At 39.2% G+C, this 25,828-nt stretch overlaps 2 protein-coding genes across 5 annotated transcripts; one reads left to right on the forward strand and one right to left on the reverse strand.

The window, feature by feature from the left end:
• Positions 1-1,273: 1,273 nt before the first annotated feature.
• Positions 1,274-4,371, forward strand: lim2.2 (lens intrinsic membrane protein 2.2). Its single transcript, XM_062424217.1, is given in 5 exon segments — positions 1,274-1,447; positions 2,421-2,643; positions 2,802-2,942; positions 3,727-3,861; positions 4,301-4,371. Coding segments are annotated over 5 exon segments (744 nt in total).
• A 2,372-nt stretch (positions 4,372-6,743) lies between these two features.
• Positions 6,744-24,264, reverse strand: si:zfos-943e10.1 (GRAM domain-containing protein 2B). 4 transcript variants are annotated; one of them, XM_062424214.1, is made up of 13 exons: positions 24,090-24,264; positions 13,853-14,026; positions 12,903-12,966; positions 12,606-12,678; positions 12,408-12,511; positions 12,147-12,245; positions 11,917-11,988; positions 11,406-11,474; positions 11,115-11,211; positions 10,758-10,847; positions 10,374-10,473; positions 9,779-9,886; positions 6,744-9,013 (listed from the first exon to the last, which is right to left on the reverse strand). In XM_062424214.1, the coding sequence occupies exons 1-13, from the start codon at positions 24,179-24,181 to the stop codon at positions 8,995-8,997; spliced, it is 1,161 nt and encodes a 386-aa protein (XP_062280198.1). In that variant the 5' UTR covers positions 24,182-24,264; the 3' UTR covers positions 6,744-8,994. The 4 variants fall into 4 exon arrangements, with proteins under 4 accessions (XP_062280198.1, XP_062280196.1, XP_062280200.1 ...); XM_062424212.1 differs by having other exon boundaries at positions 13,853-14,029; XM_062424216.1 differs by lacking the exon at positions 24,090-24,264 and adding an exon at positions 17,971-18,115.
• Positions 24,265-25,828: the final 1,564 nt, after the last annotated feature.

A 25,828-nucleotide genomic window follows, 5' to 3' on the forward strand; every position in this document is an offset into this window, starting at 1 on the left:
ACAAAGTGATTTGCAAATGTGTCTCAAGCGAACATTTTAATTTCATTGTCAAGTTTCACACAAACAAAATTGATAGTTTGCCACATGGGATTTAATAAATGTTGGGTTGACTTTTTTTAGGAACCTGTTTTTGTGAATTGTGACATATTTGATGTTGTAATTTCACAGTGCTAATTTAGCGGGTCATCAAGTATCAGGTTTGGGGAAATTTCAAAAGCTGCACCCAAGTTTTAAAAATAAACATGCAGAGTAAGGGTTCATGAGAACAGATGGCCCCCCATGACATTTGGGATTTAGAGTAAAATTTAGAATGGAACTATTGAATCTATTGAAACCAAAGAGCCTTGAACTTCTGTTAAAATGATTAAAAGATTGACAGAAAATGTTTGCAGAATAAAGTTAAGAGGATGGTTATGGTGCACTGTAAAGAAAAAAAATGATGCTCTACTGAACTGATACTGTGAACTGACATTTTGTTACATGATAACATGTTTACAAGTGAGAAGGATGAGATTTTTACTGACTGATGGACATGAGAGAGGAGAGGGTGTGGCACACAGGATGTATGTCATAGGTTATGTATTTCATTTATAAAACAAACTCCTCCCCCAGGTTCAAGAGAAGTGAATGGAAATTCATCTTGGTACCATACGTGCATAAACTATTTGAAACGAAACTACTTTTAAATACACCCATGTATAGCTATAAAGTTACATTGAACATGTTCCACACCCTGTGTACAACATGTGTTGCAGATATCAAATGTGTGGTTCACAATGACTTAAACCTATGTGGGTTTCAACCATGTGTAAAGATTGAATTGCCAAAGGGTCAATAGAGTTCAAACGTTTATTTTTTTTTTTTACTTTTTTGAACTCACATAAATAAAGGTGTTTTTAAGTGATTCATCTAAGCTTTAAATTGACTGATGGAATAAAGATGCAAAATACCATCAAATTTGTTGTAGTCATTGTGTGTGTGTATGTTTTGCCAGAGAGACCCACACAGTAAAATGGCATGTGCTCAAATGTTTCTAATGATTCTGTTGCATGTGAAGATCACGCATGCATGCACATTGCAAGACACACACAGTTGCACACACATAGATGAATGGTACAGGCTGAACACATGCTCACTTTGTACTCACTTATCCTATAATGCCTATAAAGGAGGAGGACGGTCACTCAGCTACTTTTGGGATAACATGAAGAAATGAGAGAAGCTCATGGAGGACATAAAGAAAAGCTTAGGGAGAAATAGGGTTGATAGAGGGATGAAGGTAACTGCAGAGAAGAGAGTAAGGGGGGGATTTACCATCACTCACATGCTGCGCTCGATCATTCCCTCTTTTGTGAGGTGGACAATGAGAGCCAGGGGTACAGGGCTTAAAAAGGATACGCTCACTGTTACAGCCAGCAACCCTGGAGAGACACCAACCAACCCGGAGGTATCAGAAAAAAACTTGGACTTACATAGAAACTGTAGTTTCTGTACTTTCTCAGGATGATACTTTTTTCTGCGAGGGTTTGAAAGGCAAATCAACAGATAAAAAATCTGCTTTTGGGGAAGAAGCTGAACTACTAAAAGAATGGAGAGAGGACGTTTGGAGATCTATACTTATGTGTCTAGAGGAAAGATCTTTGCAGCTTAAAAACAGGGCGGGGGACCCTGGCATTTGTTTATCTTTCTTGACAAAAGTGAACAATCTTTACAGGCACATTTGGAATTGAAATTTACAGATATTTTAATGTGATTTAGGAATTTTGTTTCTTTGTTGTTTTATTTTTAGATCTGCAGCAATACTGCAGCAAGGTAAAATCAGTGTATGAAATCATCGGTTTGCTGCCTAGTTGACAGAGAGCAACAGTGCTGACAGTTCAGTTGTTCAGTATTGGAAGATTAGTACGTGGTGCAGGGAGGGGAATTAGTGGTGAACAATGGCTCTGAACTGCCCATTAGGCAATCTTATTGTCATACAGCTGTTCTGGGTCAAGTGCTTTGCTGGCTTCAACTAATTTGACAGCGTTTTGAAGAATGACTCAGTTCCCGAAAAGAAAGAGTTTCTTCTAGCAGTGGATATCCCATTTTCAGAGTATTTACTAGTATAAAAGATGTGGTAAATCTATTCTATGCGCTCTGAAACTTGCTCAGAAATAAAAAGAAAGGCAGCAGGTTTGCATTTTTTAGTGGAGGTATCAGACCATTCAATAAAGATGTCTGGTTGATTCAGGCCTGCAGCATGTCGAGGAGGCTCAATTAGTTTTGTCATGACCACTCTGACCTACAGTAACTGAGCTGATTTTCTAAGAGAAGAATAGATGTGCTGCAGATACATTTAGGACATCCATATGGGCTGCAGGTAATCATGAACATGAGGTGTAAACTGTCTTTGAAAATCTTTTCCCATCTTTCCTGAACAGTTGCTGCATGTTTAGCAGGACAGTGCTTCCCCCAGCTTCTCCACGATGCTGTATACTTTAGCAGGAGGAGGCACACTGTGCGGTTTGGCTGCCCTCGTGCTCCTCATCGTATCTACGGCGACGGACTTCTGGATGCAGTATCGATACTCGGGTAGCTCAGCCAATCAGGGCCTTTGGAGGTTCTGCATCAACCACAAATGCCATGCCCATACCATAACTGTCGGTGAGTATGTCAGAAGTGGCAATTGGATAAGTGGATAACTGATTTTACTGATAACGATTACATTTCTTTATTTCAGTATTTCTGGTGGTTTCATCAGTATGTGTGAACATTATAAGCTGGCCTAGTATCTGATGTGCATTGCTTTTCTTTGCCTGCAGCCTTCTGGGATGCGACAAGGGCCTTCATGTTGCTGGCAGTGCTGAGCTGCTTTGCTGGTGTGGTGCTCGGCCTGAGCGCTTTCACTAATGGCACCAAGAACAGGAGGGTCCGCACAGGTGGCATCGCCCTGGTCCTCTCAGGTAATACAGAGAATGTCAGCAGCCCTGGTGTTTAAAGGACAGGGTCATGATATTTTTGCACAGAATGCGGACTGTGGATTTCGACCCCGTCTGTTCCATTGGTAGACTGCTAGGAGTGGGATTTTTTAATGACCAGTATGAACCGGAGGAATGATTACAGCAAGCAAAAACTGTTTCAGTGTACATGTAGCCATGTGGGTATTATTTTGAGACAGACTGACAAAAAAAGTGAAGTTAACCTTTGACCTTACATAACTTTCATATTCTAAGGTATTTCTAAGATTGAAATATTTCAGTTTGTGTATATTCTGGGTCACTTCAGGAGAAATCACAAAACATCACACTAAAGGAATGTTGTTTAGGGTGTTTTTACCACTTTCATGTATAAAAATGGATTAAAACTCAACCTGAACAGTATGTAACGATTGAAAAAGAGCATCCTGTAAACTTATCCTGCATATTTGATTATAAACTTGACTAGACTTCTTGACTGAAAAATTAGCAATTAGTTACAAAAACATATTACATCATTTACATTTTCCTGTATTACACTGTTCAGTCTGTCTGGGACATTTCTGGGATGGGTTTACAGCATGTGCTGGTCTCAGGTCAGTCGATAACCAGGGTTTACATAAAAAAAAAAAATGTGGACGAGAATGTAATCCCTAATGTAAATTACTGTAAATACAATGTATACACATAAAATATATGTTAGCAGGTTGTATTGTGTTGTATTACTGAGCTAATAATATCATATTAATAGTGTCTGATGCTCTGTTTTCAGGTTTTCTTGCTCTGTTGGCTCTTGCAATTTACACCGGAGTGACTGTCACTTTCTTTGGCAAACGCTTCTTGGACTGGCGCTTCTCCTGGTCCTACATTATAGGCTGGGTGGCCATCATTTTGGCTTTTGCAGCAGGTATTTATTACATTTTATTTAATTGAGGAGCACAGAAATTTTTTTTGTGACTGAACTGTGGATCCTGTAGTCACTGTCAGCACTCATTATCCAACACCATTTTTCATGGCACATTTTGTTAGTCTGCAGCAAACATATTTTTGCACCTTTGGAACCTCAGAGACGAAACACTGAATAGTGTATCAAAAATCTGAGGTGAATGATGATGAGTTGAGGGACAAAAACTATCAAGTACTGAAAGTTATCAAAGTTTTAATTACATTCATCTCTTTTTACATATTTTTAATCTAGTTCAAAATATAGATCATAAGGTTTTAACTTCAATATTCTGGTTTTCATTTCCTTTCATGACATAAAATTATAGTTATATTGTTATTTAAGAGTGAAACTAACCGTAACCTAACCCTAACCCTAACTTTTTGTCCATTTCTTCCTGCAGGTGTGTTTCAGCTCTGTGCTTATCAGCGGACCACTGCAGAACCTGCTCCTTCAAATGCCCCAGACAGCTGAACGGCACAAACACACTGATCAACACAAAGACTGTTGCAATGGATGTCACTGCTGCTTTTGAGTACCTAGAATAAATAGAAATCATAGACTATTGTGTGTTTTTTGTCTTTTTAGATCAGCTTTGACACATTACACACAGCAGATGTCACATCTTGTCATACCCAGTAGGCAACCCCTATATATTAATAATAATAATGCATTTTATTTAAAGGCGCCTTTCAAAGATATCAGATTATTTGTTTGGCCTCTGATCATTTTGTGAAATAATTTCATCATAAAACTACTTTTAACTTGTGTGAATGAGCTAAGAACCTGTACAAAATAAATATGGGATGGTGTGTGTCTAGGTGTGACTGACACAGAATCAGAATTAATATGGTGCTATACTGATAAAGTCAGTTTGTAAGATTATCCACTAGATGGTGCTCTTGTGCAGTATACAGGAGGCACAACACACCACTGCTGGATGAATGCATGTGTGTCTCAAAGGTCACTTTACTCACACTCTCTTATCTGCTTTCTGCAAACCTGTTTCTAAACGCTGGTTATTGACTGGCCCACTTAGCACTTAGCCCCCTCATTACCAGTTATGAACATGTTCAAATTAATCAATCAAACGATCAAGGGCTACAAACCGAGCAGACAAGATTAAATTAAAGATCCCTTTGGGGAATTAAATTGCAACAGCAAACCTATATTTACAGATATTAAACATATCAGAATCAATATTCAGTCAAGTATGCAAACATACATAAGAATATGCTGAGGGGTTTACTCCCACGAACGCAACACAGAAGAATAAAAATAGAGCATAAGTAAGGTAATAATACTAATACTACTACTAATAATAATAATAATGGTAGTAAAGTAACATTAATATTACATAAAAATGTAAAATCTATTTACAGAATGTAATAACAGTTTTGAATAGCATGGTCCAAAAGTCTGAGACCACAATATTTCCAGCTTTACATGAAATGTAATAATCAGAAAGTTTGAGAATTCAGAAACATTTAAAAACACAAGTCACAACATGTAAAATGAAAAAGAAATATTAAGATTCTGCACCATTTCTAGATAATCTATCAAATTTAAGTACATTTGTGGCATTGATCAATTTAACTCCTTTATACCATAAGTCAGATTACCTTGAGTTGTCTCCCCTCCATTGAAGCATGCGTTCATTTGACACTAAGGTGGATTTGATCTACTCATCAGAGGCTCGTTCAAGTAACTCAACATGCAAGCCAACTCGCATTGTGATAGAGAAACGTGACATCATAATTTAGTGACAGAGTCAGAAGTCAAATTGGTATTCTAAGAAAAGAGGGCTAGTTTCAGTGTCAAATCAAGGTTGAAAGTTTCTAAGGGGTCAGTTCAGGGAGCACTAAAACGCTTTGCAGTAATGGGAACAGTTGTATCCAATTGACCTTCTCTTGAAGACCAATGAGTCCCGACTGTGATTAACTTTTCTCTGCCACCGGCTGACCTCAACCCCACTGAGTATTTACAGGGGCACTTGAAGACTGATAAAGTCATCATCATTAAAGCAAAATGGGGACACACCAAATACTTTATATTCTACAATAAATGCACATTTTTCACATTTACACTCAAATTGTTAAGCTGATATTATCATTTGTAATGAAAAAAATAACATTCAAAACAAATCCAAATTAGACTAGAATGGTCTCATACTTTTGGACCCCTACTCTTGTTTATTTAACATCTAAATATAAAGTGGAGCTGTTATGTTGCTCCACTGATTATCAGTTTTATATCTTGGAGTAATGTAATGTGTGCATCAGGGGGAAAAAAAAGTTGTATGAAGTCTTTTTTGTGACTCCAGATGGTGTCTCATGAATTAAGATGTAAAGTTAAAAAGACTGGAGTGATTTGAGGCAAGTTGCATAGTGGGTAATGTAGTTGCCAGAGAGGGAAAAATGAACGCATGAAATATCTAGTTATCTCTGGTTCTGCTGCATTAGTTTTGATCCTTTGTTCTAAACTGTCCACCGTGACACTGACGATGTTACAGCGGTCTTAGTATATTAATCTATTAAAACTCTTACTTTCCCATATCAAGTCTGGTGTGTGTTTGCGTGTCAGTGCTCTCTTAATTCATCAATTTATATGTATTAAATCCTAATTAACTTTGGTGCAACCATGCATAATTTGTATTGGAAACACTTTACAGTAACATTTCCAGATACTTTCTGGGGTTCAATTTTATGAATATTAAGATTGACTTTTGTGAGAATGTTTTTCACTACTTTACAGTTTGACCCAGACACAGAAACTTTACTTAAAATAAAATTTCCACCCATTTGCTGAAATCTTGTTTGAGTAACAATAAATGGAAAATACACAGATTCTTATTTACTTCGCAACATTTGATTTATTTTGAACAATAGCAAAGCCATCTCACAGAGACTACTTTGAATTACACAGAATGCAAATAAATATATATAGGACCATAGTAGAATTACGGACATTACAAAATTATTTACAACACTTTGAATAGTGCAAAACCACACAAATACTGCCCTCATCATTGAGATTCTTGCATTGAGTCCATTCGAGGACAGTGGATGTGTGTGCTGCCCCCTGGTGGGGGAATATAAGAATTTACAGTACTGTGTATGGCATGTTGACAAAAACCTTTTGAGAGTAGTATAAGTAAAAGACTCTCCTGTAATGAAATGTGACACAAGTACACTCACTTGCATTTAAATTTTGTCAAGAAGAGCTTCCACAACAAAGGTGATGTTAAATCACTGAGATGTGGCGTGGATATGCATTGTTAGTTTAAAAAGGTCATAAGAGGGTGAATAATGGAAAAAAGCAAGCATTCTGAGAAGCTCAATACAGTTATATCAATTAATAAAGTCAAATGAATCATGATGAAAACATAGTGTTCTCTCTCAAAGGGACGTTCGAGAAACCACCAAAGCCTAGATGTACAAAATGTGAATCCCATCACGAGCACTAGACAAACGAAAAGCTGAAAACCTAAAACCATGTGGCAGGTAGTGCCCACCACCCCTGAGTGAAAACATTTTTTTTTTTAAAAGGAAAAAAAAAAGAGAAAAAAAAGGTCTTAGCACCGTCAGATACCACAGAACACCAGCTTTGCCTTTTCTTCTCAATTCAATCATGGTGCCTTGGATTGTGACAGGCACAACACATTTTTAAAGTGCGCTCGCTCGCTTGAGCTCTTCCTTCCACTGACATCTTTGTTTTCTTGTCTTACACAATTTCTTCCTCACAAACATAAAGCGCCATTTAAAAACAGCACAAAAAGATAAATTACATTTTTGCCATGCATAATAATTTGTTGCATATTGAAACTTATTTTTGGGACCACTTTTTTGTTTTTTTGCTGTTGAAAACTTGGACCTTATGAGTGTGGTTTTTGAATTCTCCTCTTCTACTGACCAGAGTGAGAACACATTATTATGAGTCAAGTGTCGATATTGCAGACACATGCACGAACATTAGAAATACATTATCGGTGCTACTTTTTATAACCTGAAACTTCTGGAAATGCCACTTGGTCCTCAAGAGGCTAGTCAAAGAGACAGTTTTGTACTTCAACATATTGTGGTCATGTCTTTTCCTGGTAGACACCAACAAAAAATCTGAACCAGACATCAAACCTAGAAAAGCCGTACACAAAAAGACAACCACCTTGCGTCCTATTGTACTAAATATTTGTGCATTGATGATGCATTCATCCAGTAGAGACCGGAGGGAAAATAACCTCTGAGCATTGATCATTAAAACAGGTTTAAATCATGCCGAAGACGAGGAAAAGTAATACTGCAATCACTGCTGATTGGAGAAAGAGAGAAAGGATAAAGACCATCAGGAGAGGATCAAGCCTAGGTGGGCTGATCGGAAATTTGGAGCTGAGATATCATCATTTCAACCCACAGCTGATTAGAAAGATAACCATCGAAGAGAAGTACCCAACAGTTACTGAATATAAGGATATAAATGTCTGTTTATACTGCAGGTAGATGGAAGGGTAAATAAGAGATAGAAAAATCATTTAAAAGTCATGTCTGTGCACTCATGCAAAAAGACGTGCACCGTGTGCATTTTGGCTATGCCTAGCGCTACGTCTCTGATGTTGAGGTGCAATAAATAACCACTACAGCTGGCTTATGCTGATTGGTATAGCCCTGTTCAGACTGCATGCTCAGCGAGAAGAATATGTATGAAGGACAATGGATAACATAATTTCACAGACGTGGAACAGTTTTTGTCAGACAAGTGTCCCTAGTGTGGCACCTTGCTAAGTTAGAGCCGTTTTGGCTTTGGTTTAAACGACGGACACACTGCAACCAGGCAGTGTGTGTATGCATTTTGGCTCGGCTCTGTGTGAATAAGTCGTGGCATGTCCTTTACCTGCTGCACTAGGAGAAAGTATAGCCCTTCAAGTTAACAAGTTGTCTCTGAAATTGCACAGGTTGGCCACTCTTCCTCTATGCAACAGCTTTGGCCATATTGGGAGCACAGTCTTGAGTACATTAAATTTCTCCCGCTGGATTCTGCTGGAAAAGGCTGAAGTAATCCTCCAATCACAAGTCAACCAATCTCTCCTTCAGTCATTGAGTGTTATGTGTCTTGGTGGTACCTATGGAAAAAGTCAAAAGGAAACCATTTGAGTTGGGCACGACAAAAGGAAATGTCCATTAAATACACACCTAACAATACAACATAATTTAGTTACTGGCACAAAGGCTACACCTTTTAAAGGAATGTTTATTCTGTTTCCTTGAAACAGAACAAAGCCAGTTACGCAACAGTGCAAACACCAGAATAAAAGAATATCAATGTAGATGTCTTTGATATATTAGATGACTATATTATGCAAATATGCATAACTATTAAGCAATTAAGCAGTTTCTGCGCATGTCCCCTGTACTGTAGACAAGAGTTTTAATGAAGCATCTTATTCCTCAAGCTGTAGCCATTTGCCTCAGGTAATCATGACATCATGTACACCACTACCTGATTAGTTAAGTATTATGCTTGAGGTGACTCGATGTTTATTTTTTTAGACTCTTGTGAAACTACAGGTGTGAAATCATTGGTTTGTTAAGGAAAAACAATTATTGGAGAAAGAAGATAGTCAGTCTTGTCTTTTTTCTTTCTCTCGGACCACCAAGTGGCAGTTAAGTTCAGTATTCCAAAAAGCGCAGAATCAGGGGACAATTGAGAATCATTTGGATACAATACATGCAAGTTGTCTGAATTTATCTTTAATTCAGACATTTTAGACAATTCTAGATAGTGTATGAGCTGCCCGCTTAACCTGCGAATCTTTTATTTTATGTAAGATTACGTCAATGAGAGAAAGAAAAGAGAAATAGAGACTGTGATGCATAAGACCTCTTACCCGCTCTGTAAGGTGAACTCGGGCAGTGCACCCAAGGATGTCAACTGTTCTTCCAGGGCCACAATACGTAAACCAATGTAGCCTGAAGATAGCAGCAGCAGCACAATCCTGTAACATAAAAGAAAATATGATAAATCACATTTATTGCCACCGTTTAAAAAAAATAAAAAATCAGATCAACAAGACAGACTGGAACTTACAATTAACAGTTTATTACCCTCGCACTGTTGGCCTGTATCATGTGAGCAGGCAGAAATACAGTCCTTGGCTTTATAAGCGATACTCGTGTTAACAGGTGACAGTAAAGTTTTTCAAAAAGACTATTGTGCATTTCTTATATATGCTATTAAACACCATTTATAAAAACATAAATTGGCTGGCTAGGATTATTATGTAATGAGATCCTATGAGATCACCTGGTTCATAACTACCAGAACAGGTTTCTGAGATTCTTTAACCTTTCCTGTAAGGAGTGTGACTTTGACAGTGAGAGTCAGATTTAGATTAGCACACAGGAAGATAAAAGCATTGGATTAAGGGACAGGGGAGGGTGGGAAGAGAATACTGAACAGACCAGAAAGATGATGCTACTTACAATATCAAGTAAATGAAGAGTAGGGTGTTGAGGGTGCTGGCCTCTCTCTGAACCAGCAGGGACTTGGCCTTCTCAGTCACATTCCAAACCCACGATCCACCTGAACAATGATATGGAAATGTGAGGTTAGCGTGAATAACGATAAGTTGGTAAGCATCTACAGCATCATACACATTTTGTCAACATTTTCACATAGTGAGATGCAATGTGAAGCTGAGAGCAAACAGAAAAATGATCTCAACATTATGAAAACTATTAACCGGCTTTCATATTTGCTAGAACTCATCTGTCTATTTATGGATCACAAGCCACTTTACGTTGCCAATTTTACTTTGCTAGCAAATTTTGTTAACTGCCCATCTGTGCGGATGTGTGTTTTATTACCTGATACTGACAGTTCCTCAAAAGATGAGCTATCACTTTGCTGCATGTGCAGGTTGTTGAAAGAGGAGTCATTTCCATTAGGTACTGCCTCTGAAGGAGGAATGAAGAAAAAAGGGATCAGTGTTAGACTGCTATTAGACCTTGGACTCTGTCTCAACTGGCCTTGACAGAAATGAGAACGAGATAATGGCACCAAAACAAACTGTCAGCACCTGATGATTAGAATTTATTTCCAATAAAACAAACTTCCGTGAGACAACAACATAGCACGAGTTACTTATCTATTTTTATACTGCCTGTATTGCTTAGCATGTAAACATAAAGTAAAAGGGTTAAGGACTGGTGTTGACCTCTCACCTCGGAGTGGTCTGTGCAGAGTCTGCTCCTGTAATAACTGCAACTCAGCACCATCGAAATGGTCAAAGCTGTCGTCTAGACTGGACTGACTGGAGTTCTATCAAAGGAAAACAATCACAAATTACTTCATGATTTACAAAGTTTTTCTAACTCGCCACAGTGGCAGTAGCTTCCCATAATTCACCCATATTCACAATTCTGTGCTCCAAGATCTAATAATTACGTTACATATTGAGACCAATGACAGTAACAAAGTTTTCACTCTGCAATATAAAAGAAGAAGTCTCTTACCACAAGTTTGCTCTTGTCAAAGCTGTTCTCAGCAGAGGAGAAGATAGGGCTACTATTTGTGCTGCCATCCTGTAACAGAAAGAAACATTTAGCTTGTGTGTATAAAAGATGAAGAGAAACTTTTTGCAAAGTAGGTGACATTTTAAGGTGCTTATCAGGAAGTTAGTCAAATACATTTGAGTCTGTCTGAATGCTCAGACACAGCGCATTAATTTAAAAAAAACCCAAAACCCCAAATGTTTACATATATGCAACAGTGTTACAGCAGCATTCAGTTGCAACACTGAATACATGGGATTCTGTAATAAGCAAATGTACTTTGTTGCAATAATGCTGCTCACCGTTAAAGGCTTTAAACATTGTGGCTACTTTTGTGATGCAAAACAATTGTATCAGTGCTTTCTGTTTGATCTAAACGTGCAAGCGTCATGTATAGCTTTTCCACTCCATGATCAATTGCAGAACATTTGAATGTCTGAGAACTTTTAAACATTTGACCTGAACCACTCACCTCTATCTGAGGAGACACTGAACGCAGCAGCTGATAACATGATTCTCTGTTCCGCAAAGACACAAACAGGTACTGAACAATGAAAGAAAAGAGGGGAAAAAAACAGAATATTAACCACCATAAAATACTTGCAGTTCATCATCAGACTAGGTGTAAAGCAACGTTCAATGTGATTGAACGGGTTCATCAGATGTTTTATGGAGACGGCTGTGTGGGGCTGAGAAACTGACCTTGTCTCCTTCTGTGGTTCGTATTGACAAGGCATTGGGTACGAGCAAAGCTGTGTTCTGCTTTTTCACTATGTGGATGCAGGAAACTGGAATCACTACCTGCAAGAGCACACACAGAAAATATATAATTTTACTTTTGGTGGAATTAAGTGGTAAAATACCTGCCACAACAACAAAAAAAAGAGATTGATGTTACCAAATTTAGGGATGATGAAAATCAAAGCCCAATGAAATGAGGACCAAGGCTGAGCTGCTGCCTACCTTTGTGTCCTTGAGCAGAACTGAGGAGTAGAAACAGGCGTGGGTGTCAGTGATGTACAGCCGACCATGGTAGGGCACTTCCTTCTGCAGGGCACAGATGTATGCTACGGAAGGGGAGCACACACATTTTTTCAGGTCTACAGATTTCTTGCACAGATAAAAGGTAATTTATTTATTTTTTCATTTCTGTCTACTTACCATGTAGCAAGTCTTCATTCTCAGGAATGTCTGGAAACAACTTGTGGAATGTCTTGTTGTGCTTTATGAAACTCTAAAAGAAAGAAGAGGAAATTGTACAAATAAATGTAAATCAAAGGACAGGACACTTAAGATGATAAGTAGACCGTACCTGACTGTTTGGCTCAAGAGCACATATGAGTGAGTAGCTTGGGGACACATTCACTTAAGACAGAATGTTTTCTCTTTCACCAAAAATAATTAACATGAGACCCTTTTATTTCCTTAGATATCTAAATTAAATGATGGTGTACTTACACTTTGTGTACCAGTGCCCTCGGTCTTCTCAAAGCCTTTGCTGTCGACTTCAAAGGTCTGGGACCTGCAGAAACCAAAAGAACCACTGTCACTTCAAAGGAAGTCTGTGGCTTCAACAGACGTGAGAAAATAAAGACACCAGGATGGCACACTGCAACGCTATAGTGTGAATGTATTTTCAGACCTGCTATGGCTGTTATAAATAGGCAAAGCTGCAATAACGTGAGAAATGTGAGTTGTTGTTGTTTAACAGTTACTTGCCGTGGACTGGAAAATGTTGTGTACAGGACCAGAGGTGAACATTAAAAGCATCACAGAAAACAACTTAGAGACCTAATCTTTAAAAAGCAATAAAGATAAAGGCAATTTTTACTTAAAATATGACTGGTGGAGGTTTTCCCATATTTGCAGCAAAGATGTGCTTAGGTAATGTGGGAGAGTGTTCATACGGACTAATCTAATTTCTTGTTTGATTAGATTATGTGCTAAAAGTAGCTTAACGAGCTATGTAGCCAGCAGGAGAAAGATTTCTCTTCATACCGGCAAATATTACTAATCTACCTCAAACATCTGAAATCATGTGACAGGACAGTTAGTGTACAACTGCTGTGCAGTCATGAGTGTGTCATGACTTAACAACAGCTGACGGCTCGGCCAAGTCTTGTGATGCATGTTCAGAATAGCTGTGAGTCTCCACTACATCAAACGTTGAATTTTCATGCATTTCCAGACTGTGCACTATTTTTTGAATCCATCTCTTTAGACTTTTAACAGTCTGCAGGTTTCATCAGATTATAGAGAAGTCAGATAATCTGCTGGCAAGAACAGATCTGTGTAATTGAGCGAATAGTCACAGAGATATGGCTAATCAAAAAAATAGAGCTTCTTCATGTCCTACAGACATCTTGTGACATTATATTTAATTCTCAAACATTCCCAATCAGTCATACCTGATGGCTACTTGTCTGGTGAGGGTTTTTTGCTGTTGCTGGATCTCAAGCTCGGCAGCCTCCAGGCTCAAGGCTTTCCTGGTCTCCAACTTCTTTATGTTGCCATTGCTTAAGCTGCTCCTGCTTTTCTTCACTTTGGCCGGCAGCCCACCACCGCTGCTCTCCACTGGGTAGCTGCTGGACATCGGAAAAGACAACAGCTTTAGCAACATGCAGAACAGTGTTTCAGAACCACTTTCATGTTAAGACATTTTTTTTTTGGAAGAGATTAACTTGACAAACAGACCCAAGACACTCACTGATGGAGCTCATCGCCTCTTTACATTCAAAAATAGCACAACTCTACGACAATAATTACACAGTAAGATAAAAACTTAATCACAGATGATTAATAGAAGGCAGCTTCTAATGACGAATTTAACATAAAACCAGATGAAGTCCAGATGATAAGTCAACAAACACCAACCAAATTCTCCCATATCTTCTCTGCAAAGACGTCACAGTCTCCTCGATTCTACAGAGCGTTATCATCTACAGCCATAGTCAGACTGATAGCTTAGTACTCAGACTCCACATCAACCATTAAGTTGCTTCCAGTTAGAAACCATCATATAGGTCTTATTCATTTTTTTAAAAATCACTCCATTTCTACTAAAAATTAAAGCTATGTCATGTCTGGATTGACATTTTTCAGATGAAAGGGCTTATCTTTATGATGTGATGGAAAAGGTTAAACTTTTCCAAATCACAAAGCTGTAATGATAGCAGTTGCGTCAGCGCTCTGGCTGTGGCTGTATGATTACACCTCACAGCTGCTTTACAAGCCGATCGACGCAAGCTCATACTCTAAAACTGACCGGCCTCTCCAAATATGCCCCTTCAATAGACTGTAAAAACCACAAACTGTAAAAAAGGAAGGTTGCAAGATTTACTGCAGCCAATAATCTTTTTAAAGGCCATGGCCTGTCCTTGACCAAGAACTTAAGTGCCACAAATTCAAGTCACAACACAAGACAATTTTACCGTCATAGTAAAAAACAACAACAAAGACCACCACCTTACCTTGTTAATTTAAATCTCTTCGATGAACGAAAGCTCATATACCTACTGACAGTAGGCATCTCCTCTTCTTCAGAGAAAAACAAACACTCTATTCACTACAAGTTATACTCGCCGGGCTCACGTCATTAATGCTGAGAAGTTACAAAATAGTAAACAAGCAAAAATAATAAAACACTAACCCTAACTCAAGAAAAAAAAGTTTAATAGTCCTCTTATGTTCTAAATGTGCGGTAAAAGATGAGTTTTTGTGCTAGTTAAGCCTCACTCCTGTACCACATCCTGCCAGAAAAAACTGTTGCAGTGTTGTTATATGAATGTGCTGGCAAAGAGGAAGCCACTTTGTGCTGAGAATGGTGTGACACTCCGTAGTGGGTGACGTCAAACTCAACCACTCCCCCAAAGTCAAATAGGCATGAAAGAGACACGCACACACACACACACACACACGCACGCACGCACACACACGCGCACACACAAAGTGTAACGCAGGCAGTGACATGTTCAAGAAGACGAGGCCTACCCTTAATAAGCTTCTACTGACAAATATTATTCAATATCAAAATCCTTTCCTGTTGGGATCTGTTCTGGGAGACAAGGCATGACCAAAGACCTTTAAAAAAAAAAAAAACAGCTTGTGCTTGTGAGACGAACAGTGAAATACTTCTAAGGTGCTCAGACTGGCCCATCTGGCCTGAACAAGGAGTGGTGCATTAGCTGCGTTTTTCCTTCAGGCAATGAATCTTAATCAAGGAGATGGATGAAAAAAACCTCTTCCTTAACCTCACTCAGTATGTTTAAAAAGAAAAAGCTGAGCATTTGAGAAACAAACAAATAAAAACTCGACAACTGGCTGAATGTTTTAGTGCATGCTTAATTCATGCTTAATGTTTAAAAAATAAATAAAACATTGAAAAAAGTAAGAAAAAAAAAACACTCAACAACAAGCTGAATGTTTTAGTGCATGCTCACGGAAAAAAAACTTTACAGATGACATTCTTGACGGAATAGTTTATGCTACTTTCTTTTAACCTGTCACTAACCCTCTGTGTCATATTTGAATAATTTCTCCACTGTGTCACATGAGTAATCGGGGTAAAGGTGAGGAGGAAAAGGAAAAAAACATAAAATGCAGCGTCGGCTGGATGACTACCCTGTCATTAAGCTTGAATGCATTAACCAGACACTTCAGCAGACATCCAACCCTGTTATTAAACACTTAAAATCGGCAGGAGTGGAAAATGAGATGTGAAAATTAATTTAGATTTTCACCTTTAAAGTAAAACATTTCCACAAATATTTTGTATATTTTTGGATTTTATGAGTTGTATCTCCACCAGGATATGTTGCCCCTATTAAGATATAAAAAGGTAATAATGGTAAACAACTGATGTTTTGTGTGATAAAGAGAAGTGCTTTCCCTGGTCACCGACAAGCTTCAAATCTACCAATCCAGTTCTCAACAACTTCCTGTCTGTGTTCACCATTTACTGTAACCATTAACAGGGTCCAGCTGCAAGAATTTCCTGCAACGCTCAGGAAGTATTGCTGGGTTTTTGAGGAGGGCATTTTCTATATTTACAAAAGAAAGCACCCTTTAGAAAAAAATAATCTCAACTTCAACTTTAGGTCTGCGTTTTTTTTGCTGCTTGTCTTGGTGCTCCAACACGTTTTTTAAGCAAAGAAAACACTGCATTCTTTGATGATATTGTCACTAAAAGGTCATGATATTATTCATTTGACAAGTATCTGCACCCGTGTCAACTTACGTGAAGTTGACACGGGTGCAGATGGCATTTATGTTAATACAAACAAAAAGTCTGGGACTCAGCCAACTCTACTGTATATTATCTTCACTAAAAGTTTCCAGGAAACTCCGCCAGTGTCATTACAGTAGCAGGTTGTATTATAAGTACTTTTTAGAAAGAGAAACAGCCCTCGTACGAAGTTACCTAAAAAATAATGTATCATCCAACAGTGAAACATTAATGTACATTTTATTTCATGCCAAACTTATCAAGATTGTCTCAATGGAAAAAAGAGAGTGAGTCCAACAGCCTATACAAGTGTTCAAGGCCAAAGCCATCATGAGTGAACATGTACATGGCAGTAAAAAGTTACCAAAATGTTACACCATAGTAAAAAAAAACCTCATCTTGTAATGCCCTGTGTGATATAATTAACTGAATCTGATTCTTTATGACCACATTTTCCTGTAACCAAGGTGGAGGAGGCCTATCTGAAATGAGTAAGCAATGAGCAGACTGAGGCTTTGACCTCTGACCTACTTCTTCTTGTTTGAATCACTGTGTCAAAAACTACGTGGTTGAAAAACAAAAACAAAGCTGGGCCTGGTCTGGGGCGAGGCTCAGGGATATCAGAGCACCTGGAACAAGTGGAATAACTCATATAGTGGAATAACTAGCTTGTGGAACGCTACGGCATGCTACGGCATGGACAGAAACATCACATGATGACAGTATGACATGTCGTGTGAAATACAGATTACTGACAGACACATAGCAGCGGATGCTTTTTTTTTTTTTAAATTTGCATTTGTTCTGGTGTTATCCTTAGCGGACCACATGAAAATCACTTTATCGCAGAGTCTCGATGGTCATTAGCTCAGATCTGTGACTGCTGAGAAAACAAGTCAGCTGAACTACACAGATATACGAGACTGAACTGGACCCTTTCTTATCCGCGACACAGTGGGCAATAAAACGATAAACGTGATATTTATAGATATCATCTTAGATTTTGAATATCAACATATGGTACTTTTAAAAGCTGCATTGCAGTAAAAATGTAACTTTCTGAGCTTAACAGGCTGTTCTTTTATCTGCCTTTACACACTTAGTGATTATATCCACATTACTGATGATTATTTATTATTTAAAAATCTCATTGCATGAATATTTTGTGAAAGCACCGATAGTCATCCCTACAATATTGTCAAAATATCATTATTGAGCGATTTGGCCAGAAATATTGTGATAGCCCTACTGATCCTGATCCTGAGTCTGAGATGAATAACTAGACACATTTGCTTGCCTTACCTTCCCAAATCCTCGAAGCAAAGACAACTAGCCACAGCGCCCTGTCGATTCAACAAGCTTTTCCCTTTCGCCATCACAAACTAACCAATTTTTCCCCCTTTCACCTTTTCCACAAAATCTCTAAGAAGCTTGAAGCCACCACCGCCATCAGACACAGCCAAATGACGGCGAATGGCAGCAGTGCCACTTTTGCACTTAGACCTTGAGCATTGGCAAGCAAACGTAATGGGTGTAAAGGTCTTCTTTTTTTTTTTTTTTTACTGCAATAGTTTAGGGAACCCAAGAGAGGAACATGAGCATAGTACCTGAAATATAAAAGCAGGAGAGAGAAAGAGAGAAATAAAGGGGTGAAAATAAAAAGAAGTAGCAATTCAAAAATGGTTGGGTTTCCCCTCCCAAGCTTTTTTGTCTTCCCTGAAGCAACCCTGTGCTGTTGTGGGAAAAAAAGGGGTAACAGTTACAAACAGCTGGGGGTAGATAGATCGTGTAAATGTGAGAGGGGTCAGGGATATATTGCTAGGTTATTCTCAGCTTTAAAAAAGGCCTCACAAACAATCAATACCCCTGTTTGTGACAATAGTAAGCTCATAGCCTTTGTGGAGTGGTGTAAATAAGGCGGGGGGGGGGGGGGGGGGGGGGGTAAAAATAATCTGGTAAAGTGTAAATGTAGCAGACCCTCGTTTCATTCACAGACTTCAACTGAGAGCCGCCGTTCATCAATAGGTTGTTCCCTCTGACATCACCATACGGGAAACTCAATCACACAGATAAGTAGCTGATAAACAGATAGTGAAGCTCCTGCTCACCAACACACGCTACACATTTGTGCTGTGTAACAACAATGGAAAATATTAATGTTGGACTTGTAGGCTAACCCCTGATGTTAAAGGTTAAAAACGGAAAAGTGTTTATGCTTAAATTCAGCGTTCACTTCTCGCATTGTTTATCCTGATTGCACAAGAACACTTTCTGAATTTCTTCCGAGATAATGAAGTTAAGATTTCACAACATATAGTTCACAGGGGAAAAAAGAGATAATCAATGTAAACGTCATGTTTTGTCCATTTCCCGCACCATCGCCTCGTTAAAAAGATAAGATAGTTTCCGCTCTGTAGTTGTAAAATGTTTTAATAAAACTCAGCAGAGATGACTCTTTTTGGTCTGTCCAGCTTGATGAATACATGATATAATGTGAACATACTGCATAACAGCATCACAATACCTGCAAAGTGGACAAAAGGTGATATTTTTCGTTCTTTATTCATCCACCTCATACAATAAATTAAATATATATGTGTACATACTGGACTCTATGAACTTTTATACTTCCTTCTGTTTGTCAATCTTCATTTTATTGACAGATTTGCGCAACGCTTTTGACTTCCTGCTATCACGAAAGCTTTTAAAATAACTCACACTTGTCGAACTATGCAGTGTTTTTTGTGGCACCGTGTAGCCGTGGTGGCGAGAGTGAACGGACCTGCTGCTGTTGGTTGTAAAAATTTAAACACTCACCCTAGTATTATGTCAAACTTGGTAGGAAATTGTTCTTTCTATTGCAGCAAAAAATTATACATTTAATCTATGCTGGATTTATAAACAGTAGCACAATGTTTGGTTACATGCAAATTCACTTGGAAAGCAGCTTTGAATTGGGCAGAGGCCGATTTCTCTTGCACAGTACATTTCAGCCAGCTACAGACATCCTCTGGGTATAAAGTTATGATGCATTCATTTGCTGTCCCGAGTGAGACAGATGATCCCAAAAGTCCTGCTGCTGACGCCAGCGGGGGCTGCACTGTTGGCACTTCTGTAAATTATGCGTATGTCTGAGCTACAGCCAACATTAGTGAGCCCCGGGCTTGCATGAGAAGGTTGAGAAAAGTTTTATTTACACAAAATCTCTGAGAATAAACAGGACCAAATAGTGTGAGGGCACCATCTCCTGGACAGCTATGGATCATTTTCTACACGGGAAGCGGTAATTCCCTATCATCCAACCAAATCCAGATTATTTCAAAACAGCCGAGTGTTGCCAAATGGGACTATCGAGGTGTTAAAAGCTTTTGCAAAACAAACCAGTTCAGCTAATTCAACACAACCACATATTTACAGTCTGAGAGTCTTAATCTGTAATAATCTAGTTTGTCCCACTTTATGACAACTAAGTAACTAAGAAACAAACAAATAACTGGCACACTGAGAAAAATTTACATATTATTCTACACTGAAAGTGATACTGTATGCAAGTGTGCACACATGCAAGCTTCAGTAGAGTACTCAGGACTCAGGAGGGGCAGGGAATCGAGCCAGTGGTCATGGCAAAAAAACAACAAAAAAAACATGCAGCCTGTGGCACCCTGCCAGGACTCAGTCTGCAAGAAAAACTGTGCGTGTGTGTGTGGGCCAAGTGGAGCACAGAGTGTGTCTATGTGTATGTGTTACAGAATAAGCGTGTGTGTGTGTGTGTGTGTGTGTGTGTGTGTGTGTGTGTGTGTGTTTGAGTGGGAAGTCATGCGGCATCTCCATCCACTTCCACTGTGCTAACTGGGCACAGAGACAGAGAGAGTCTTTCTTCAAGGCGTCTCAGTGGACTCTCAGTGACCAGGCATGTGAGCAGCGGGGAATTGTGTGGCTTGATGGTGGCTGGAAAATACCACCTGACTTTCAAATCATTAAAAAGGTAAAAGTAAGCTCTACTGTAAACAAGGGTGGCTGTGATTTAATCTACAGTAAAACTTTTTTTTAAATTTTTTTTTTTTATCACAGCTTCCAAAACTATTTCATGTGTCAAAGTGGTTTCCAAATGAGTGTCACTAATACTTCAGAAAACCTACAATCGAGATTCATCCATGTACCATTGAGGGAAAAGTGTGTACAGGCCTCTACAGCAGGCTCACCTGGTCAGTCACCTGTCCTTGAGTACTGATCCCATAGTTAATAGGGATGCTCCGATCGATCGGCCGCAGATCGTTATCGGCCGATATTGATCCTAAACAGGTTGATCGGTGTGCTCTCAAAGTGCAGATCAGAAAAGCCGATCGCAAATATATATTTATTTTTTACCGGAGACATTCTGCGCGTGACGTATATTATATGAGTTTTGACGGTATGTTTTGTTTCCCGCATTCCAGCGCGTGACGTAATTAACCTGCCACTGTTTATCCGCTCTCATGAATGAGGCTGGCACAGGCAGCATGAGTTCTCCGGTCTGGAATTTTTTCACAGCTTCCGAAAAAGATGTAAAACTCGCTGTTTGCAAGATATGCGACGCCGAAATACCAAGAAGTGGTCATCAACCACGACAATTTAATACAACTAACCTCATCCGACATTTGAGAACGCGCCACACAACAGAATACGGCGAGTATGAGGAACAAGCCCGGACAAAAAAAAAGACAGCCGCCGTCACTCAGCCCACTGTCAGTGAAACGTTTAGACGTCTGGAGCCTTACAGCAGGGACAGTAAAAGGTGGAGGGATATTACAACAAAGCTGACAGGGCAGGGTTTACACAAATAAAAAGTTGATTGTGGTACATAAAGATCTTGATTGTGTTTATTATTTATTTTAGTACAAATGGTTTTACCACTTTAAGTGGTGCACAAGGCTACATTGTAAATACAGGACATTGAGGATTATTATTATTATTCTCCCATCTATTCTGTGATCTGTGATCGGTATCGGCAGATATATGATTCCTGTGATCGGTGATCGGATCGGCCCCCAAAAATGCTGATCGGAGCATCCCTAATAGTTAATCTAGTAAAGTTACACATCACTAATCTGGTTAGATAAGGTGTTGATGTTTTCTTTCTTATAATGTTTTAACACCAAATTTCTACCATACCAAATATTATCTATTTATCAAAGCTGAGAGAAACACTGACATTGTTTACCTTCTGTTTTTGGGATGCATAACGTGTCTAAAATGAGCTTGAGCCATGTCAACTAACTATATTGGGTGAAATTCACCAAGTTACTGTGAGAACCAAAAGGTGAAACAGCAGAGGATAATATAGCCTTTAGTCTGTTATAAGGGCAGAGTGGTCATTAGCGCTAGCCTGATAGAGGCAACACATAGCTTCTACTGTGACAAGCTGGATTGTATGAAACCCTTCATTTAGCGAGAAAAGTCCTGCAGATGTGGTTTTCATCCTCTAACTTTCGGCTTTTCCTCCTTGCCTGCAGCACATCTCATAATTTAGATTTACACAATCTTCACTGTCCACAGCAGGCAACCAAGCGCTTCCCTGGGAGCATCTTCCCGGAGCCAACAGGACGCCTGCAAAGCTGCCCCACCCAGACTATTCCAGGATCCTCCAAGTCTGCAAGCTTTGCAGTAATACCATATTCTTCCCTACTTCCCTACTGCAACTACACATTTCCTACTATTGTGACTGTGTGCACTGCAAACCTGTTTGCAAAGCAAATTATAGTGAGCTGGCAAGTGGGTGTTCAGCTTTAAAAAAGGCATGCAGTGTATTAAACCCCTACCTTCAACTACTTTTCACTCTTCAAACCAATATTTGTATTTTTTTTTTTTGGCATTTTAACTTTAATTAGGTAGCTTTACATATAGAGGGAGAAATAGAGACATAAGATAGAGGAGAGGAAAGGACAATGGCGAGATGCTGCATTTACACTGTCACAACTCTCTCATATACGTGTGTGACTGTGTTGTGGAAACAGATAATCTCTCCACATACCACACTACAGACACACCATCACTATGCTGATAACCAGCAGGCCAAGTCTGATTGGTGGGGCCCTTGCACTCCAGTAAATGGCTATGCGGAGGAAAGTGAAAGGCAAAGCTCAGAGGACAAGGAGTACTAACAGTGAGATACAGGCAGCATTTATATAACACCATGTACCACCTGTGGTCGACTCATGGGAGCTAAAAATAGGCTTTTCTGAGAAAAAACAACTTGCTCTTCCCATGGGAGACGTGTGTATGTATTTCCCTGGGGGGAGAGAGCAACAAAATATATGTGTGCTGCATGTGTAAGAGAGTGTGTGATCGTGCATAATCGTGTCTCAGCTAGGCCGGTCAGCTCTAGATCACAACAGGACTGGATTGACTGAGATCATCTTGGAAGAACAAATGGTGAGGCCAATTTGACCCACTTACTCCAGTGGATGAAGTCACAAAGTCATGATTTCTTAGTAGGAGGCATAAGAGATTAAGGACCAACCAGATCTGGACTAGCCTTTCCTTTATATCACTCTACTCCATGTAATGCTGTTTGTTTACGTCGCTAGGAATAGATTAGCCAGCTACTGGACACAAACAACACATCTTACAACATGTTGTAAAGGTCGATGTGGGTCAATCTTGGTGTTGTTTATGTTCTTGAAAATGAGCTCGATGGGAAAAGAAATAGAACATTACAAGTGAAATCCCTGCCTTGTTGGTTTTTTTAAACATCCTCCAGCAAAAGTACTTAACAGGAAGCCCAATGTGAAAGCACAGCATTTCTTCATAATTATCACCCATACACGTGTTATTGCTCACATATCTGGGCAGCAGCCTGTTTTCAAATGTGTGAAAAGACATCTTCTGATACTGCTGGGCACACTGTCAGTCATTTTCTTTATATCCTTAGATCACTAACAGCTGAATAAACCACTAAGCTAATGTTAATACATGTAACCTACGTGTATAGACTCTCCAGTATGGGCTGTGCTAATGTAGCTAACATTACACTACTAATGCAGTGATGCTCCAAACAACCCCTATGAGTGCATTTCTGACAGAGATCAACAATTACTGTATTTTACTGTTTCATTTCAATGTCAGTGACTGTAACTGGTTGTGACACAGTAGCTGAGGGTAATTGAGTTAAATGCCAACGCGTCTTCAACAGGGCGGACGGCTAAAACTAGCTAGCATCATCTACCTACTGGCAATACATATTCTTCACTGAAAATGCGTACAAAGGATATTTCTGCCTCATTCCGTGACAAACAAAACACAGACTTGATATAAAACAGTTACTTTTTTTTTAATCGGAAAGGCTATTGATAGCAAAATAAACGCTAACCCGTTAGCACCCACCCAGTGGATGATGCTCACCGGCAGATAGCGGTTCAGCTAGCCACATTCATTCCGCTCACCTCTCTTTCATGAAGTGCTTGATTCTGACAATGGCCTTCTCGTCGATTTTCCTCAAGAAGGTTTTCAATCTTTCTCTCTTGTTTTCCAGCATTCTTCCCTCAGCCAGTGGTGGTCGGTTCGTGTAGAATCGACGCTCCACGCCAAACTCCACTGCTCTTGTTGGAGGCTTCTGCTTTTTTTTTTTCTCTCTCTCTCTCCTCACTCCCTCAACGGCTGATTAAGATAATGAGCTTAAATCGGACCAAGTCAGGCAGCCAATCAGCGTCGACAACGACGAAGGAAAGAATGGTCATGTCAGACTGATCATCCAATCAGAACGGGGTAGTTGGTCTGGACCGACCGCCCATTACCTTATATGGAAGCTGAGGCGTTCCTTATTCAGTCATACACAAGGTAAGGCCTGTGTTATTATTGCACTCGCCTGGTCTTTGTAATCAATAATTTACGTCTGGTTTTAACATTTCACGTGTGTGCAACAGGGGGAATACACTGTATGATTTAACAATAACGCGCCACATTTGCCACATCACACTTAATACTACTCCAAAGCAGAGAAAATAACTACTGTATAGGCTACATTAGGGTGGGGCTGTAGCTATTGTTTTACATACTGTTTTACATCCGCAAATAGAAGGTTGAATTTTATTATACAGGCTTTCTATTGTCAATAGTAACAATAGCACACATCCATCTGAAAATCTACTATTGTAAATTCTCTTAAATACATCAATACACATAGGCGCAATAAATTACAATATGTATTTTGTTTGGATGAGCCACAAAAGCTGCCTGCTTGTGCCATTAAAAGGTGAAATTGCTTCAAAGTCATGAATCATAATGAAACCATTGAGCATTTACTTGAATACTTATGAAGGGAGGCAGAAGCCACTGACTCAGAAAGTTAGTCAATTGCTCAGCGGGTGGCTTTTATTCTAATGGAACAGCATGAATCCCTTTAGCATTGTGCCAGCAGCTAATGAAGGGCCAAGTCTCTCACCTCCCCCGTCAATAGACAAAAAGGCAACGACTGTAATATTCTTATACGTCCCTGAGGCTATGTGAGTTTTTGCAGCTGACCCTTGATCTCCACGTGAGGTTACAGCAGGTGTCCCTCATTTAAAAAAGAAAAAAGAAATATAAATAACAGATTATAGTATTGCTGATGGAGCAAGATGTCCTATTTAGGTTATTTCAGTAGTTACATTTCAGTGGAAAGGTTACTATTTATATAAAGTTACTGTTTTACAACCTTCAACCATCAAAAATGATTCAAAACAAAATAGACTAGTTATCAAGCTGGTTTTGTTTATTTTTCAAATGTTTGCACTCAGGATATACATTTTTTAACAATATTGATGATGACATTCTTGGGGACCATGTTTCCTGATGTCATTTATACGTCACATCAGCGAGTTACTGTTGAAATACAGTTCCCCTTATTTCAGCACAGACTTTTTGAGAGTATTTCACCTCAGTACTGATAAAGACCTTGAAAGCACTGAAAAAAACTATCTATTATCAGGCAGCAGTTTAGTACAGTGCAATTGCACAAATCTGAGCCCTGAAAGTTTTTTTTTCTCACCAGGCAGCTCAGACGCCACCACGCCACCAGGAACAGAGGAGGCAGTGTACTAGCACATGACACAGCAAACACACCACCCTCACACAATCTGGCCTACACCAGCCAGCCCACCGTCATCCCTTCCGTCTCCTCTGCCAGAAAACAAAAGCAGATAGA

The sequence above is a fragment of the Scomber scombrus genome, chromosome 8 (genome assembly GCF_963691925.1).
Source record: "Scomber scombrus chromosome 8, fScoSco1.1, whole genome shotgun sequence".
Lineage (NCBI taxonomy): Eukaryota > Metazoa > Chordata > Actinopteri > Scombriformes > Scombridae > Scomber > Scomber scombrus.

Excerpts from the sequence above, each read along its gene's own strand:
- si:zfos-943e10.1 (XM_062424212.1), bottom strand. The coding sequence starts at position 24,181 with ATGCTGGAAAACAAGAGAGAAAGATTGAAAACCTTCTTGAGGAAAATC. Across the intron at positions 12,679-12,902 it reads AGGGCACTGGTACACAAAGT|AGTTTCATAAAGCACAACAA; the intron begins GTAAGTACACCA and ends TCTTTCTTTTAG. Across the intron at positions 12,512-12,605 it reads GAATGAAGACTTGCTACATG|CATACATCTGTGCCCTGCAG; the intron begins GTAAGTAGACAG and ends CCCCTTCCGTAG.